The sequence below is a fragment of the Lemur catta genome, chromosome 9 (assembly GCF_020740605.2).
Source record: "Lemur catta isolate mLemCat1 chromosome 9, mLemCat1.pri, whole genome shotgun sequence".
Classification (NCBI taxonomy): domain Eukaryota; kingdom Metazoa; phylum Chordata; class Mammalia; order Primates; family Lemuridae; genus Lemur; species Lemur catta.
This window is the reverse complement of record NC_059136.1, coordinates 49,983,724-50,002,085: the sequence shown is the minus strand read 5'-3', so window position 1 is coordinate 50,002,085 and position 18,362 is coordinate 49,983,724. Positions and strand designations below refer to the sequence as shown.

Genomic DNA, 18,362 nt, shown 5'->3' with positions numbered 1-18,362 from the left:
TGACAATTGATTGGCACCTTTCTTTCTTTCTTGGTAGTTCATAATGTAATAGGATGCCGTAATTAGACTTGATGAAATATGTTATAACCATATTATATGTTATATATGTTAAATATGTTATAACCATAAAGTAGTATTTTTCAATGTTTATTTCTTATCACTACCCACTCATGGCAAAAATCCTTCTAGGCATTTTTTCCTAATGTCTTACCTCATGAAATTTTAATACTGCAGATATATTGTATATTAATATAGGTTTATGTACTACATGCATACCTGTGTTTTATATATAAAAGGGTAAGATTTTACTCCCCCAAGAACTAATTTTCTTGGGGGCTCTATTATATCCATTAAAAATGCAGGTATTAAAGTGATCCATTCCTTGTTATTCTTTGAATCTCATTTACTAAAATATTGGGACTCATGGGCTAGTTTTTAGCTTTAGAGCTTTTGGCTTTAATTATATAACAGAATGTCTAGGAATTTTATAATTAACATGAATGTCAAAATGCTGTCAAAATGCCTGCAAAGTTTGAACATTTGCTATTTATCCCAACAGTCAGAAAGCTATCCATAATATTTTTTTGTTAACAAATAAAAGATCAAGTTCATCTAGTGATGTCATTCATTTTATGAAATAAGATTATTTAATAATTTCAGTGTATAACTTTAGGATGTTCATTACTTCACTTCTACATATTCGTGACTTTAAAGACATAATTGAGCAATACATCCATAAAGAGACATTTTAATGACCATCTGATTTTTGTGAAGCACTAAGAAATATGCTACTTTATACTCCCCACATTACACTCAGCTGGGAGAATGAAGATGTGCAGTTCTAGAAGTCTTTGTGCAGACTCATCTACTGCAGTCTGAACAGTTTTGGGATTCTCATCTCCAATAGTAATGATGGGATACAGAGCTGAGTTCGTTTGTGACCAGTGCTTTGCACCAGAAAGGAGATATGGACACAATCTCGGACTATCAAATAAGGGTTGTCTTGCAAAGCTAATTGTTATATTCAACAGCTTTAACTGATGGAGAAAGGAGTAATTTATGTACTTGAAGAACATCTTTAAATATATTAATAGCAAAGTTGTTCAGTGTGCTCTTAAATGTTCACTTATCTTGTCTCTGGGATATGCAGTTTAACTTCCATTTTTTTAAAAAGTAGTGGCGCAAAAACTTCTAGAATTAGTGATACATAAAACCTCTAACTTTGTTGTATGTATTGCAATATTATTTAATATTTGACAGTTCAAACATGTTTATATTGGTCCAGTTGTATTTGGCTGTGTCAATTAGCTATTCTTGAGATTCAAATGTATCAAAACGATGTGCACTAGTTATAGGGGATGCGAAATATTCTAGTAAACCAAGCAATGTAACAGCAAAAAATAAGATGAGTAGTGCTCCAAAGAAATTAATCATAAGAACACAGACATTCATATCACGGCTTTATCAGTTGAGTTAATTGTATACAACTTTTGCAAATAAATTGAAAATGAATTCAAAACCAGAAATCATCTCCCCCGCTGCTCCTAGTACTTGCTCTTTCTCTGCCTTTTAATCGAAGCATCTCCATGATACTACGGGCATAGACATCTCTCAAGTTAACGCTGATATATGAGTCAGTGGCTATATTCTTGGTAAGCTTCTTTAGAGCTTCACGCTGTCTAACAGCTGCCTCCTTGAGTTTCAAGGTGAAGTAGCAAGCAGAGAAGCGATCGTTAATAATAGCAATAGGCAAGGCCAATACAAGGATTCCGGATAATATACACATGAAGGCCACAATTTTGCCTGTGGTGGTATCTGGTCTAATGTCCCCATAGCCTACAGTAGTCATAGATGTTGTGGCCCACCACCATGCACAAGGGACACTTGTGAAGGTTGTGTCTGGAATGCTTTGCTCAGCAAAGTATTCCACAGTTGAAAATATAGAAATTCCCACAGATAGAAATAGGAGCAGCAAGCCGACTTCTTCATAACACTGGGTGATGGTCATCCCAAGTGAGCGTAATCCTGCAACAGAACAACTGCTGTCAGTCATTGGCACCCCTCTTCTCTTCTCCCTTCCCCTCTCCCTCCTTGCCATCCACCCACAAACATGCACTGCATACCTAATGTGTCCCCAGACTGGGCAATGTTTGGGGGATACAAAGGCTTATTAAATCATAATCCCTGTCTTTGGGAATCTCACAGTCTAGTTGATGGGGCAGGATGAGAGCATAGAGAGATACAATTAGACTCATTCATTCACCTATATAATTATCGAACTCCCACTATTTATAAAAATGAAGGTTAGAGGTAAGACTAAAAGGCAGGCAGAGGGTATATGATATGAACTTTGTACTTTAGTCTGTACAATAAGAGGCCTTTGTAGTGTTGCACGTGGATGGCTCACTTGGCCAGACCTGGATCTCAATGTATCATTTCAGCACTCCTTTCTAATGCCAGGTTTTTTGGGTTTTTTAATTATATTTTATGTGTCTGTTTCTCTCACCCTCCTGATAAAGTTTAATACATTCAGGAGCCTCATTGCTTGAAAGCCAGAGGAAATAAAGGATGTATAGCACGGCAATGAGGTGAAGCAGCAAAAGCAAGTTAGCTATCGGGGACAAAATCAACATGAGGACATCACAAGTATACTCAGGGAATATTTTTAGTGGTGTATCAGGAGGAGGTCCTTGAATTCTCAAGACATCCATTGAATTCCTAGTCCTTAATACCAGAGCTATAGGGAATTATCTTCTTTGAGTACATACTATCTCTGATTTCCTATGAGAATATAGACCTGAATACAGAATATTCCTCCGCTGCAGTAGGTATGGGGAATGGAGTCATTGGAGAATTCACTCATTATAAGGCTTGGTAGACTTCTCATTGCTAGCTCTGAGGATTTATTGAGCCCCTGGCAGACAGGCCCGAGGGAGTCCAATCTCATCTATGAAGAGACTTAGACGTGGGGAGTAGGAGCCCATTATAGAAATAGGATTTGATTGATATCCTTCCTAATCCTAGAGAGATGTTTCTTAAAGTTTATCCACATTTTGAAGTCATATCAACATGATGTCACAATGATATTGCCTCAGAGTTCCAAAGCAGTGTCTCTTAGAATCTTTTCTTTTTTGCTTTTATTCACTCACTGGTGAATAAAGTGCATTAACATACTATTTATGCTCTCATTATTTTGAATTTTGCTCTTCAAATTTTGAGATATTCTTGAATTATTAACCATCTATTTTTAAAGAGTAATGAGTATTTATTTTGAAGTTTAGCTTCAAAATAATATATTTCAGAATACCTTTATAATACCTTTTTAGAAAACTGGCTTTGATGTGTCTATATGGAATTACATTTCTAAATAATTTGACAACACATGAAGAGAAACCTAGTATTTGTCTAGGAAAACTGTTTTCATTTAAAGATGAAATGTTCTAAGCAATTTTGTAAAGAAACACAAAGTGGGCTCATTTCTACCATGCTACAATTCAGATAATCCTCAAAAATCAATATAAGAAAGATGTTATTGTTATGCCATTTTACAGATGAGAAGTTTGAGGCACAGAGGGGTAGCATATCTAGTACAAAGCTACAGATCCAGGATTTAAACCTAGGCTGTCTGGTTGAATAATCATTATTCTATGAAACCATTCAATTTTTATTTATAATTAATACATGAAGAAATAAGGCATCCATGTTTATAATCTTACTAAATGTAATATTGAGGTAAATTGTCAAATACTCATGCAATTCCTAATTTTTTTAATAAATTAAGGCTACATTAATACTTTATGCTAGTTTTAGAACTGAGAAAACCTTCACAGAGGTGACATTGTGAAAATTACTATTATTTTCCTTTTTCTTTCTTTTGGGGAAAAATGTAGTCTTTACTGGGTGTTTTTAAATTGAATCTTGTGAAGAGTTTATAAATACTCGAAGAAAGCATCCCATTATGTGTGTCAGAAAACAAAGAGTGGTACTTATAAAAGTTGTTGGAAACCCCATTATCAAATCCTTGGTGTGTGAGACTCGCTAGGAAAATACACCACCAAAATTATATTAGGGTAAGTCCTAATTGCCCCAAACATGTGGGGAAAAAAACATATGAGAGATTAATTTACATTTATAGGAAGAGACAACTACCATCAACATCTTTTTGATGGCCAGTCAGGCACATATCTAGGGGAAAAAGTTGGAACTAGGAATCTCTAGCTGACTTGTTTGTACTATTAATAATATGTATTTGTATTAATATGCATTATACTAATATGGCATCATACTCCAATGTTTCTCAAAGTGTGGTCCAAGAACCACGCTTTGTCTGCTTGTTAAAAATGTATGCTCACAGATCCAACCTCAATTTTTCTGTGTGTAGAGGCTCAGAATCTGCATCTCAACAAGCTTGTGTGGGGATTCTTTTCACTGAGATCCGTCATAAGGAAACTCAAGTGTACTCTAGAACATCAAACAACTGCAGGGCCAACTACTGAGAACCACTACCCTGGGGATGCAAGAATTGCCTTTAATCAGTTTGTATGATTCCACTGACATTGACTATAATTTTCATACATATTATGTGTGTGTGCATGTATGTGCGTGTGTTGTGTGGAGATGTTTCTAAAAAATATTCATTAGGTTTTCAAAGGTTCTATAACACACAAAAAGCTAAGGAATTCCTATGACCCTCTCTCTCTTTCATACATCTCAGGTTAGGGACAAGAAAATTCTCAGATATTACATAAAGCATTTCATTAGTATTTTCTGCTTTCTTCTAAAGCAAAATACTTCCCATTGCTTCTTCAAAATTTTTTAGAAAGGCCACCAGTGCCTGAACATCTTCCTTTCTGGGTGGCCAAAGAAGGCTCTGGAGGGCTCACTTTCTCTTCTGCCAAGGAACATATGTGGCAAGTACATCTTGGGCACAGAAGAGAAATTGGCTTATGTCTCTATATATCATATATAATTTATGGGTATCTACATGTCATTTGTGTATGTTTTGTCTAGAACCTTGTAGAGGCAGAGTGTCTTTAATTTTTGTACATCTGGGTACAGGGTTTAAATAAATTGAGGTTAACAAATGGTCAAATTGTTTCTCAACATTTCTCTTACGGAGAGGAAGTGTGTGAAAGGCATCTTCTCCTCTATACTTGTGATAACAACTTCAAGGTTTTGCTTCCCAACACTCTTTAGAAGGCACAGTTGGGTAAAGCATGGGAGTCGGTCATTTTGAATATCAATTCAAAGTCCTTTCCCTTATACCATGGTCATATTTGATGCTTACACACAATGAAAATTAAAAGGCATAGACGAAATGTGAGTACCTGTGGAATGTCTGCCCAGCTTGAGCATGCGCAGAGCTCTGAGCAGCCTCAAAACTTGGACTATGCGCCCCACGTTTTCCAGCTCCTGTGTGGTCTGGCTCCCGCTCAGGCTTTCCACCAGAAGAGTGATGTAGAAGGGCAAGATGGCAAGGAGGTCTATGATGTTTGGCACCTTTCTCAGGAAGCGGCACCTGTCCCGCACGCACAGGAAGCGCAGGACAAACTCCCCGGTGAACCAGCTAATGCACACATACTCCAGGATTTCCAGAAGCTGCAGGTCCAGCCAGCTTAACTCGGCTGACATCAGAGCCATGTTGACAATGGACACCACAACGAAGATGATGGAGATGACCCCAAAGATTCGGGCAGCTGTGGAAGACCCAGGTTTCTCCAGGATATTCCAGAGCTTCTGGCGGACAGTGGGACAAGGTCCTTGTGAGAAGTCCTGTTCACTCTCATGTTGACTTTCCTGGTCTTCTGTGTCCTTCTTAAAATCTAAAGTTTCACTCAGCTCCTTTCTTCTGAAGTATCTTTTAGAGAAGACAACTTGGTGATTAGTCAAACTTTTAAAAAATACAGTAGAAGATAGTTAAACTTGGCAGGCAGGTCATACTTTTTATTTCCATAAACATACAGAAAATATCTATTCATATTTTATTCAGCTTGTCACTTGCCCACTGTATTCAGAATTTCTCACTTAGGATTATGATTGTTAAAAATGATACTTTCTTGGTAGAAGTTTATACAAAAGGATTTATATGTGTCAGAGCTATTCTGGATTAATGCAGTTTATTACCCATTTTCTGGTAACAAGAACAGATGTTTGCCATAGGAAACTTTTCTGTGAGTAAAGCAAAGGTATTCATGAAGAAATGGTGGTGATAATAGCAAGATAACAGCAAAGTCACTCGCAAAGTCCCACAATCATCCAGTCAAGAGACCAACGTTTTATCTTCTGTATTTAAAGCAGTTCTCCATCTAAGTTTTTCAAAGTTGGTGTTCTAGGTTTGATAAAAGATAATGCCCCACACCAAAACGTTTGTCCCTACACATGCATCTCTTGGAGCATAGCTTTTCTGATTCGTTTATCAGTCAAGAAATATTTATTGCAGGCCCGATTTTTCTTGCTTTATACATTAAATTAGTATACACTCACTTGAAAAAGGGGTCAAAAAAATTCAAAAAGTTCCATCTCGAAGTTGGCTTAGACCCTTTCCAGTCCCCTACCCTCAACCCACCTTTCAGCCCTATAGTGGCCACCAGTAGGCCTTGGTTTAGCAAAGCTTGTGTAAAGCTTCAAGTCTTTACCTGTGCCTCTCTCTGTCTCTCTGTCCACCGCGCCCGCCTCCCCGCCCCGCCTCCGCGCGCCTCGTGGGTACCTGTCCCTGCAGCAGGAGTCGATGCTGAGTTCGTCGATGCCCCAGTACTGGATCTCCTGCAGGAAGGAGAGGGCACACAGCTGCTCCATGACGTGCAGGCGGCCGGTGCGGTAGTAGTGCAGGACATAGCGGAATGCCTGCGAGCTGCGGTCGAAGAAGTACTCATTGTCCACCGGATTAGCATCATCGCAAAGCTCCAGAGGGCTGGGCGCGGCGGCCAGGGCTCCGGGGCGGCGGTAGGAAGCCACCACCACCGCCAGCTTGCCAAGGCGCGTGTGCGGGAAGCAGGACAGCGCCTGCTGCGAGAGCACGAAGCGGCTGCCGCCCACGTTGACAGTGAAACAGTCCCCGAGAGCCAGGGGCTCCCCTTCGCCCTCGCTACAGAAGACACTGGATTCCAGGGAGTCCAGGGAGCCGCTGTCCAGCGGCGAGTCCAATAGCGCCCGGCTGCAGAGAGGCAGGTCCATCCTGGCCGCCGCTGCTTGAGGGCGCCACAAAGTTGGGGACACACGGGAAGCCTCGGGTCCGCGAGCGCGGTGGCACGTCCTCTGGCGCCAGCCGGGGTTTCCCGGGCTCCCGAGGGGGTGCCTCCCTCTGGCGCACCCCTACTTTCTCCACCCCCAGTGCTTGTTCCTCCTCCTGCCGCTAGGGCGCTGAGAGTGCGCGGTAGCGGCGCACAAGTGGCAGAGCGAGGAGACTGGGAAGTGACGGGGGGTGGCGCCAAGGGAGATGGTCAGGTGTAGTCCGAGCCAAGACAGACCCAGTGCAGGCTGCCGGTCGTCCGGGTCCTTCCTAAACGAGCACACCCTTCTCCCAACTTTGTAATTGAGAGCCCCAGCCAGGAGATGCATAGATTGAATGCCTCCTTAATTGGTGGGTGGAGGGCTGGGGAAGGGAGGGAGGAGGGAGATCTAGAGTGGAGGAGGAGGAAGGGCAGAAGACGACTCTCAGCGGAATGCAAGCAAGGGGGCTGGCGAGACTCACAGACCAAAACAAAAAGTTCAGAAAGCAGAGGAAAAGGTAACCCGGTCTGAGTCCCTTCCAACTTGACAATTTATCTTCCTCCCTCTTCTTTTACCGCGACTTCATCGGCCTCCCCGGGGTGTTCGCGGGGGTATGAGCACGTGGGGCAGGGTGCTCTGGGCGACGGGCCGCACCATTTTCTCCCAGTTCACTCTAATTCTAGTCTGATTGTCACTCACCCTCCATTTTCTTCTCCCTCCTTCCTTAGGTTTTGACCTCCGGGCTGAGAAATAAGGATAATTAATGATGAGTTTTAAACAGAGTCCCAGTGAGTCACTAAGAACCAGGGAGGGATCGTCATTGATAGCTCCCACCCTGTTGGGTATCCACCGCGTGTTGAGGCACTTTGCACCCTTCCTTTTTAGCCATTTCGGTCCCTACAAGTTTCCCCGAGAGCAAGTGCTCTGGGCACAGTGGAACTCTCATCTTAGAAGAGCAGGCAAAAAACAAAGAATGGAACACGCGTGGGTTGGGGCAGGAGTTTAAATAGTAATGATGCCTCGGTTAAGGGAGAAGCCGAGTGCCGGTGCCCAGGTGAGATCCCTTGGAGCTGCGCTCTCGGGCCAACCTGTTGGACACAGGGCGAGGGGATGGGGGTGGGAGGGAAAGGCAAGTGACTCACCTGCAGCTCCTGGCACATCTGGGCCGCGCGCGCGCAGCTGCTAAGGTAGCCTCCTTTGATCCACCTGATCTACACGTAAGGTCTAACTTTATGGGTCCAGGATGGAAACTGTGCTCACAGCTGAGCTCTTTGCCCAGCCTCGCAGGCTCGCCTTGCCTCCACTTGTCCCCAGACTCCTGGCTCCTCCGCTCAGGATGAGCGTGCCCGCCCCCGCCCGCGCCCGCGCGCTCCCGATGGAAGCCACCCGCCTAGCGGTTCCCAGCACAGCAGAGAGGAGTGGCAGGAACCGAGGAAGGGAGGTGAGACGCGGGGAGGAAGTGAGGCGCTCAGTGACACTGATGATCATATTCATCCTGAAGACGCTTCAAGAATTATTTCATTCGATTCCGGTTTCCCTCAATCTGTCTTCTCAAATGTTCAAGAGCAAAATTTCCAACTGGATAAGTGGGGTAGGCACTGGTTAGAGTAGTTACATGAGCTGCTTTGGTTGGCATGGTTCAACGTTTTCTCATTATTTCCAGCAAGCATCTCAGAATACTGCATTTCTTAAAAGTCTTTGCTAGAGAGAGTGAACCCCACTCATCTTTGCTGTTTAGAAAGTATACATAAAGAGATGAGCTTGATGCAGTAGTGGGAGCTTTTTCAGAGGTTGTACAGAAATGTGGCTGTTTAGTTCTGGCTTTGCCAACTAATTGTGGGACCTCTAGATGTCATTTATTTCTTGGATCTCTAAGCCTTCTTCTGAAAAATTTCAAGTTTTAATACTTCCATTGTGCTTTATGCCAGGAAATTTTGTAGGCTCGTGCAGTACCTTATATAATCTTAATCAATACTCTGAGGTAGTATTAATATTAGTAATATACCCATTAACAGAAGGGGAAATTGAGGCACAGAGAAATTAGTTGATTTACTTAAGGTTACACAGTCAAAATTCAAACCCAGGACTAAATGTCAAAAAGGCTTCATTCATTAAAAAATGCTTGAAAAATATCATTAATGTCATTTAAAATTTTTTAAATAAATTTAAGTGCTTTTGCTTTTATTTTATTTATTGATTTTTTGTGCACGTTTCTAAAAGACAGGAGTTTGATGAGGTATTTTTCCTGATCTTTTAACAAATGTGTACTGAGCATTCACTATGTACCAGGCACTATTCTAGTTGCTCAAGATACATCAGTGAAGAAAACAGACAAGATCCCTGTTCCTTTGAACCTGACAGTTATCCTGTGAGGATAAAAAGGCAACTTCAATGAATCCTTTCAAAAAAAGTATAATATTTAAAGGTTATTATTCTTTTGACAGCTATCCATTTGATTAACTTTTGTCTTCATAAAGAACGCTTCCATACAGAAACTACAGAGATGCTAACATCATCCTAGTACATAGTTCATCATTCTGTTTAGGTACTTTGTTATTTTTTTGAGGTAACAGGCCTTTTTATTACACAGAGGGAAAAAACTCCTCCAATATTTAAATTATAGATTATGTGGGTATTGAAAAGACACAATGTTATAGTTTTATTAAGCTTTATTTGTTCTGTGATTAGCAATAAGGATCCATGCTAGCTTTACAGATTATGGTGAGGAAGGAGGAAAACTTTCAGAGGCAAATGACACCCTTAGGTGAGGAGGGAGATCTTGGACAGATAACCAGAGCAAAAGGCGACTGAGGCTTGTAGGTGTCCTCCACTGCCACCAAGCCCCTGCACCTCAGTTGTGATGAGTGGTGCCCTATAGAGGTAATAATAACCCACCCTTTAAGTATCAGGCCCTTTGCTATGCATCTACATTCTCATAGTGATCTTATAAAGTAAGCATTGTAATCCTTAGTTACATATTTCAACTTGGACTTTGGCGGGCACTAAGTAACTTTTCAACTTACATGGTGAATGTGTGAAGGGGTGTATGAAGGGATTGAAACAGGGTCCTTTCTAACTCCAGATTCTATCTCGATTAATAAAAGTCTAAATTTTTCAATTGTGAGTATAACAATTTACACTAATTAAGGCAGTCATAACTAGAGAGATGATGACTAGTCAAATGAGAGTATATAAATATAAATGGCCCATTTCAAAATAGTCTTTGGAGTAATAAAAACCCCCACCTGTTTCCTGTTTCATTCCCTTATATCTATTTACTCTTTCCTTAATTGCCCAGGTTAGAGTCAGAAAGCACATGAAAAGCATATGATGAATAAGAAGAGAAATATGTCCATTCAAAGGATACTTTTCTTGTTCCATGATCCTGACCTGAGATAGACCCAGAGGTATATCAAGAAGTGAAAGAACAACTGATAAGTGGTTGGAGGTGGTGAGGTCTTGCTTTCCGTTTAATTCCTACATAGCATGGGAGGAATGTGATTGTCATGTGGGAGTTTGCTCAGTACTGCAGTGTGAAAACTCGACAATCTAATGGCTTTGGGTATATTCCCTAGTCATCAGATGTTATATTTGAGTGATTTTCCATGAAGACTCTTGTTATGAAATATTTTACTAGTTCCCACCTTTATCTATCAGTTTTATCCAATATTGATTTGAATATTGAATCTCTAGTGACAACTAGTGTTTTTAATTCTTTCAATTTTTATGAATATTTCTAAATTTATTAATGAACAGCACATATTCTTTAATAGTCACATTTAAAATTTGGATCAAAGGAAAAATCATGGTGTACTTTAAATGATTCTACTGATAACAATTATAAAAACAAAAGTAAAGTCATTTGAAGCACATTAGACAATCCTATTATTAAAAATATGGAAGCTTTCATTTGTGTTTTTGAAAAAATAATGGGAATATTAATAATAATAAAATATATTTTTATATGGGTTTCATTTGAATAAAATATCTTGATATTTCTGTGAAATCGTTCATGTTCATCTTTTATATGAATGTTGTAAAACAATTTTACAGATATGATCATGTAATTGAATTTTTTTAGGAAAATGTACATTCATTATTAATTTATATCCCAAATACCATAACTTGACATTTATTTTTGATAATTAGATAGGGGAAATATAATGAATGAATGACTTTGAATAAAGAGCTTTACAGAATTCAACTTAAGTAAACTCTACATTTTCATTTTCAACTCCCTTACTGTAGCCTCATACATTTACACAAAATCCATTTAATATTTGTCATTCATTAACAATGCAGACCAAATTTCATGTGAATTATGTGTATCTTTGGTTCTGTATCTGATTCCTAAGGGACTGACAACCTGATGACCCAATTGTAGTGGTGTTTAAAAATGCCTTTGTGTATGGAAAAAATGGCTTTATCTTCTTCCCTTTCATTGCATTGGGATATGTTTAAAGGTAATAGAAAATCTGACAAATTCTATCTGTTCATCTCTCATGTGCCTTCTAGGTGCTTGGAATAAATCTTTCCAACTGTACGACAGCCCACTCTAATGCAGAATTTAGCTTAATGTGGGCTTGTTCTGGATTCCTTCCAAAGGGAGACAATTATCTTTGGAAGTACCCAAGAACTCATTTTTATAGTCTAGTCTGCTACAGAGATAGCACGATGGGTTGATGACGGTGATGGTGAGGATAGTAATATGATAATAATAGCTGCTACTTTTACTTATTCAGTCCCAGTTCTTCCTTTTATTGGATATGTGACATTAACAAGTTTCGTAAGCCGTCTAAGTCTTATCTTTCTCATCTATAAAATAGGGATAACAATAGTACTTTATGTCATTGTTTTAAAATTAAATGCCATAATCCAAACCGGGTGTGGTGGCTCATGCCTGTAATCCTAGCACTCTGGGAGGCCGAGGTGGGAGGATCGCTCAAGGTCAGGAGTTCAAGACCAGCCTGAGCAAGAGCGAGACCCTGTCTCTACTAAAAATAGAAAGAAATAAGCCAGACAACTAAAAATATATAGAAAAAATTAGCTGGGCATGGTGGCGCATGCCTGTAGTCCCAACTACTCAGGAGGCTGAGGCAGAAGGATCGCTTGAGCCCAGAAGTTTGAGGTTGCTGTGAGATAGGCTGACGCTACGGCACTCTAGCCTGGGCAACAGAGTGAGACTCTCTCTCAAAAAAAAAAAATGTCATAATCCGGGTAAAATGCTTAGTGAAGTGCCATTATTCTTGTTGCTTTTGTTATTATTATGTTTCATGAGTGGTTTTTGCACCCCTGCCTTACTGAATATGTACTAGGTGATAGGTGCCACATCAAGAACTTTACAAATATTTTCGTATTTCACTTATATTTCACATAAACTTATAAAGAGGGTAATATTTTTATTATTGTTTTACATATGAGAAACCAGGATCAGAATGTTAAAATAATTTTCCAAGTGTCATAGATAGTAGATATAATTTTGAACACATTTGTTTGACTCAAAGCCTTTATTCCATGGAGGGCATTAATATGAAAATAATACAATCATAAGAAATCACTATTAGTATTAGATATTACCCTCTCTTCTTTACAAGTAATTTTAAAAACAGAACATTTAGATTATATGCTCCAAATAATTAAGAGATGGCTAACTTTAGAGGCAATGACCAACATATTGGCTGTGATTTCACATTTTAATAATTTGATTTTTAATTCTAGCCATCAAAAATGAGATATATGATTGGATGGATCATTAAATGATTTTCAGGATGCCATTATGATATGCAGAAGACATAAGTCAATTTTTTCCTGAATTATCAAGAAAATGTGTAGAATCAGGCACTTTTTGTTCACCAGATTAACTCCTATAATTACATTGAAATTAAACTTTTATAAACATGATTCAGAAGCAGTGGAGCAAGAGCAGGGCAAGTGCTCTGCTCATCACATTCTGTGAGCTGTTAAGTGAACCCAATATTGAATTTGAAAATTCCAATTAAATCCTTTCTACCCAGCTCTATCGAATTTTCTTATGTTGATAGAGAGAGGTTGAGTCATATGGAACCATTGAAAAATGCTTCTCATTGAGTATATGTGATTCATTAATACTAAAAGTAAAATTGCATTTAGACTTATCTCTTATTCTAGTTAGTACTTTCCTTCATTATCCAGGAACTCAGTCAACTTGAATTTTACTCTTATAATTGGAAGAAAGGTAATCTTTGCACTTCATACATGTTATGAGATTTTCTATGTTGTTTTCCTTGGTTTCCCTAAAATCAACTCAGAAATGAAAAGTTTACCAATCAGTAGCTATTTATGGAAATATACTATTACAATCTTCACAGGGATGGTTATTAGTATATGCATATATAGTATGAATATTATGTATGATATATATCATGTATATTATATATACACACATATGAATACACACATACACAATATACACACACATGAAAAACTAACATTGCAGTTTATAATGAGTACCAGGTCAGTGGATCACATTGGTGTTACTCTATGCAAGAAGACTAGTGAGCAATCAAAGGCAATATAAAGAAAATGGTTCTTAGTTGTGTGATATAGTTCTTTTAAATAGCATCATCATGGCATTTTAAACATAATCTAATTAAAGAAAAATATGAAGTAACTTTTTAGGACACTTATGCTGAAATCTGTGCCAAAATATGTTTGTTAACTGGACTGTAAAACTGTATAGAATACATTCTAATCTCAGTTTTAAGCACATAGAACAACATTAATTTGGATAAATATTTTATATGTTAACTATGTTGCACAAAAATGGGAAAGCCCCGATTCTGTTTAAGCTTCTAAGTTAATGTTTAGCTGTATGTTCTACTTTTCTTATAGCTTTTTCTTCAGTACAAAAAAATATATATATAGGTTTGGAGTCAGTACACACTAATCTTGTTGATTTGAAAAAAGAGCCCAGAATCGCATGTATTCCAGCATATATTTTCTCTACATAGAGTAATTATATTGGTGGCAACTGAATATACAAATTTGTCATTCTTGTAACATGAAGAATAGCAGTAACCATATGGCTTCTCCTTTACACCATTGCATCTGATTGACATCTCAGTTACAGACCCAGCCTCACAGTTCTCCCACAAACAGATTTCCCGGAAATCTAAACCAAATGGGAATCCAGAGGGAAGTCAAATTATAGTAAATTTGTCATAGGCCTGTGGTTTTTGTTTGATTTCTATAAGGTCAGATTTATCCATTTTAGTAATTGGGAATGTTTTATTTTCATGGCAACAGCAGGAAATATTGTTTTATACTTATAGTTTTTAAAAATGGAACCAAGCACAAATTAAATAATTTGTAAAAAATGGAAATAAAATAAATAGGCTGCAAAATGAATTTAGGAAATTATCAACTTAGTAATAGGTTCAATATTTACAATGTTACAATGACTTTAAGTCACACATGTTTTACTTTTGATAGTAGAAGCTTGTGAAAAATCAAGAGCAGATAATAACTGGACTAAACAAATGGATGTTTTGAGGATAGCATGTATTTTATGAATATGTGCTTATATGTATGTACAGAGCAAGTCTTTTAATTTGATTTAAAAGAAATTAAGCCGTAAGTATACTAGAATTACATTTCCTCTTGATATGGCTTAATAACTGGTTTTAAGTATCAAGAATTTTTTCAGCGTAAGTAAATAAAAAAAGACTTCACATTCGAAAATGTTTTAACTTTTGGCTTGCTTTACTTTAATTCTGTTAACAATGTGTTAATAGTTGGCAGTGTAGCTCTTTGTAAAATATTTATTAAATGACTAAATGTAAAATGAAAAGCAGGTTTGGATGTATTAGAACATACAGATGCTTGGATAAGACTGTGATAGAGGAGCATGTGACTTCTCCCAATATCAGCAGGAACAAACACTGCCTACAGCTGGAGCCCTGTTTGCTTGTGAAGTGATCTACTTTCACCTCCCATTTGAAAGTAGGAGTTTGTCCCTTACCAAGAAGACTCACAAAGTGAGCATCTCTCCAATACACTGACGGAGATCACTGGCTTATATTGTAAGGACTGGATGATGTACTCTATTAAAAAATTTGTTTTCATGGCTTCCAGTTCTTAAGTTATGGCTGTGATAGAAGGCAGCAGAGTTGGGACCCCTTTATACTCTTAAAAATCATGAAGGACCCAAACAGTTTTTGTTTATGGGGGTTAAATCTTGATATTAACCATATTAATAATTAAAATGGAAAAAATTTTAAATATTTATTTCTTAAATCATTTAAAAATAATAGTAATAAACCAAATACATGTTAACAAGAATAACACAGTTTTTGAAAATAAATATATTTTGCTCCCCTCAAATTAGTGAGAAGAGTGGAATCGTTTTACTATTTTTCATATCCTTTTTATATTTGGCTTAATATCTGCTTCTGCATTCAAATTGTTGTCATTTGATATTTTGGTTGATATTTGATGTTAAAGTTTATGAATAAACTTAGTGTCACAAAGATATATAGTTAAAAAAGAGAGGGGTATTTTAATAGCTTTGGCATAGAATTGTGTAAATTCTTCTTTCACACTACACTAGAACTTGATGGGTTAGTTGCAACATGGAGTATGAAACTACATCAATGACTTTTTTATACTCTTTACTTTAAAATCCATTTTACATTAAAATCCATAGATCTATCTTGTCCTTGGAATTATTATTTTTTGATCTATACATGACTTTAGTATACCATGCATTGGTCAGTTGGAAAATGGTGGTTTCTTAGTTATGCAGATTTTCCTGAAGGGTGATACATTTTATTGAACAACAACAAAAATTGCTTTTGTTAATATTACCACCAATGTAATCAGACAAATTTTTAAATATTGGGAAGTTATCAAGCTTATGATGGTAGAAACGAGTTTCCATAATTCTAATTTTCATTGAGAAGCTCAAATTTTATCATTGGCAACAAATACTGTCAGCCTTCCTTAAGAGTGATAGGCTCCATTCATTTTTAAGAAATTATTATAAATCTCTGAATAACCATAGTTTGTCTCTGAGCCATTTTTTTCCAAGTAAAAATGGTGATCCACAGAAACAGTGGGTAGCTCATCTTGAAACTCAAAACAGTCAGGCAAGTGCTTTTTCTTGGGATAACCATGGTACTGAGATTGCTGCAGAAGGCCTGCAGTGTACTTCCCACTTAGTCAAATAAAACAATAAATAGACATGTAGCCTTTCATGAAATTTGATAAAATTAATAATATTCTAACAATGTTAATAATTTTCTATTATTTTTCATCAAGGAAATTGTTAAGTGAAACTGATTTTTACCCCTGAAAGTGTGTGAAGAACATAATGACAACTAGTATAATTTGATGCCACTGCTTTGATGTGTGTTAAAACACAAGCAGTTTTACCCACCATTGCTTTTTTACCATCAATGCAAATGTAGAGAGTAAAAAAAAAAAACAGTTTCTTGAAATTAAAAAAAAAAACTATTTCTTTTAACATCAAGGACCACTGAAAGGGTCTCATCAAACCCCATAGGCACACTTTGAAAACTGTTATTCTAAGAAATATATATTTATATATTTTGACAACTTAAGCACAGGATTTATAATGTTTATGTTGTTCAGGAATTAAAGATAGAAATATATGACTTTTATGGTTTGCTTTCCAAATTTTCATCAAAACATTTCCTGCATCTAAATATACATTATATAGAAACACACACACACACACACACACAAAGAGAAATGTGAATATATGAATTTATACCTATTTTTAGATATGCAAAGAAAGTGTAATTAACTTTCATTTTGATTAGCCATTTCTTATAAATTCCTTCACACTAGGTATCAGGTAAATCCTACTTTTTAGTACAATTTAGTAAATATAATTTAAACTAATAATTTGAATAATCCTTTTAAGTAATGCATAATCTTTTTGGGTAAAAATGCTCAATCTCTCAGGTTTTTGGCATCCTTTATTCCTTTCTCCAAATGGGCAGGGTGTGCCCCAAAGAGATAAAGTTCTCCTGTCTAGTCTAACTGGTGTAATTGAATCACTGGTTAGTAGGCGGTCTTCCTAGACTAATGGCTACTGGAGTATTCATGGGCATGAATGGCTGGAGGCCATTTGGTTTTGATCTCTAAGTTTCTCCTCACTTAGGCCCTTTTCCTTTGCCCTTATGTTATAACTGGTTTATCAGGCCTCTCCAGCCTCTCATCTCTGTATCTCCATAAGTGGCAGTGTAAGGGGCTACTTATATCTATTTTAGTTTTTTTTGTCTGTAATCTGCTGTTATTTCCATAAAATCACACCTGCCCCATGTTGCAAGTGGCAAAGTATGGAGCATCTCCTGGAGCTTGCAGCTTTTCACTAACATAAATAGCAAAGTGTTAGCACACTCGTTCCTGGGCTGGCTTCTCCCACCACCATCTGGAAGTTTCTAAAATGCCCCCTCCTTGAGCTGCTGGGCTTTGTTATCAATGTGTATATGTATTTGTAGAGGATGCAGTAACCCTGTAGCTGATCAACATGAAGTTCCTATTTCTTCCCACTCGCCAACTTTTTCTTTATAATTATTTATGTGTTTTTTTCCCCCTTTACTTGTAAGTCAGAGGTTCTCAATCAGTGTTATAACTGCTATTTTAAGAGACATTTGGAAATGTTGTCATGGTGGTGTGGGGGGCGTATTTTTACCTGTCACATGATTGGAGAATGTTATTGACAAGTACTACCCAGGAACCAGAGATATTAAATATCTTTTAATTTATGGGCAATAAAGAATTCCTATTCTCCAAATGCCAATTGCACTCTCATGAAAAACACTGCTCTAGGATACAAATTCCTGAGACCATAGGGAATAAGGCCCTCATAGCTTAGCCATGGTCTCTATAACCAAGACAATACCAATTATTCAAGTCTTCTCACAAGCCTCCAAATGAAGGCTTTAGCTGACTTCAGGGAAAAAAATCATGGACCAGAGAAATGAAAAATGTTATGATCATTATATGAAATATGTACATACATGAGACTTTTGAATTTGTAATCATTTTTATTCTACCATTGCATAGGGATGACACATTAAGCACAATAAATAATATATAAATATATATATTTTTAAAATCTACAGTAAAACAACATTATTTTACTG

At 37.5% G+C, this 18,362-nt stretch overlaps 1 protein-coding gene across 1 annotated transcript; it reads right to left on the bottom strand.

Moving 5' to 3' along the window:
- Positions 1-432: 432 nt before the first annotated feature.
- On the bottom strand, positions 433-7,949 carry KCNV1 (potassium voltage-gated channel modifier subfamily V member 1). Its single transcript, XM_045560659.1, has 3 exons — positions 6,707-7,949; positions 5,328-5,857; positions 433-2,025 (listed from the first exon to the last, which is right to left on the bottom strand). The coding sequence occupies exons 1-3, from the start codon at positions 7,171-7,173 to the stop codon at positions 1,514-1,516; spliced, it is 1,509 nt and encodes a 502-aa protein (XP_045416615.1). The 5' UTR covers positions 7,174-7,949; the 3' UTR covers positions 433-1,513.
- Positions 7,950-18,362: the final 10,413 nt, after the last annotated feature.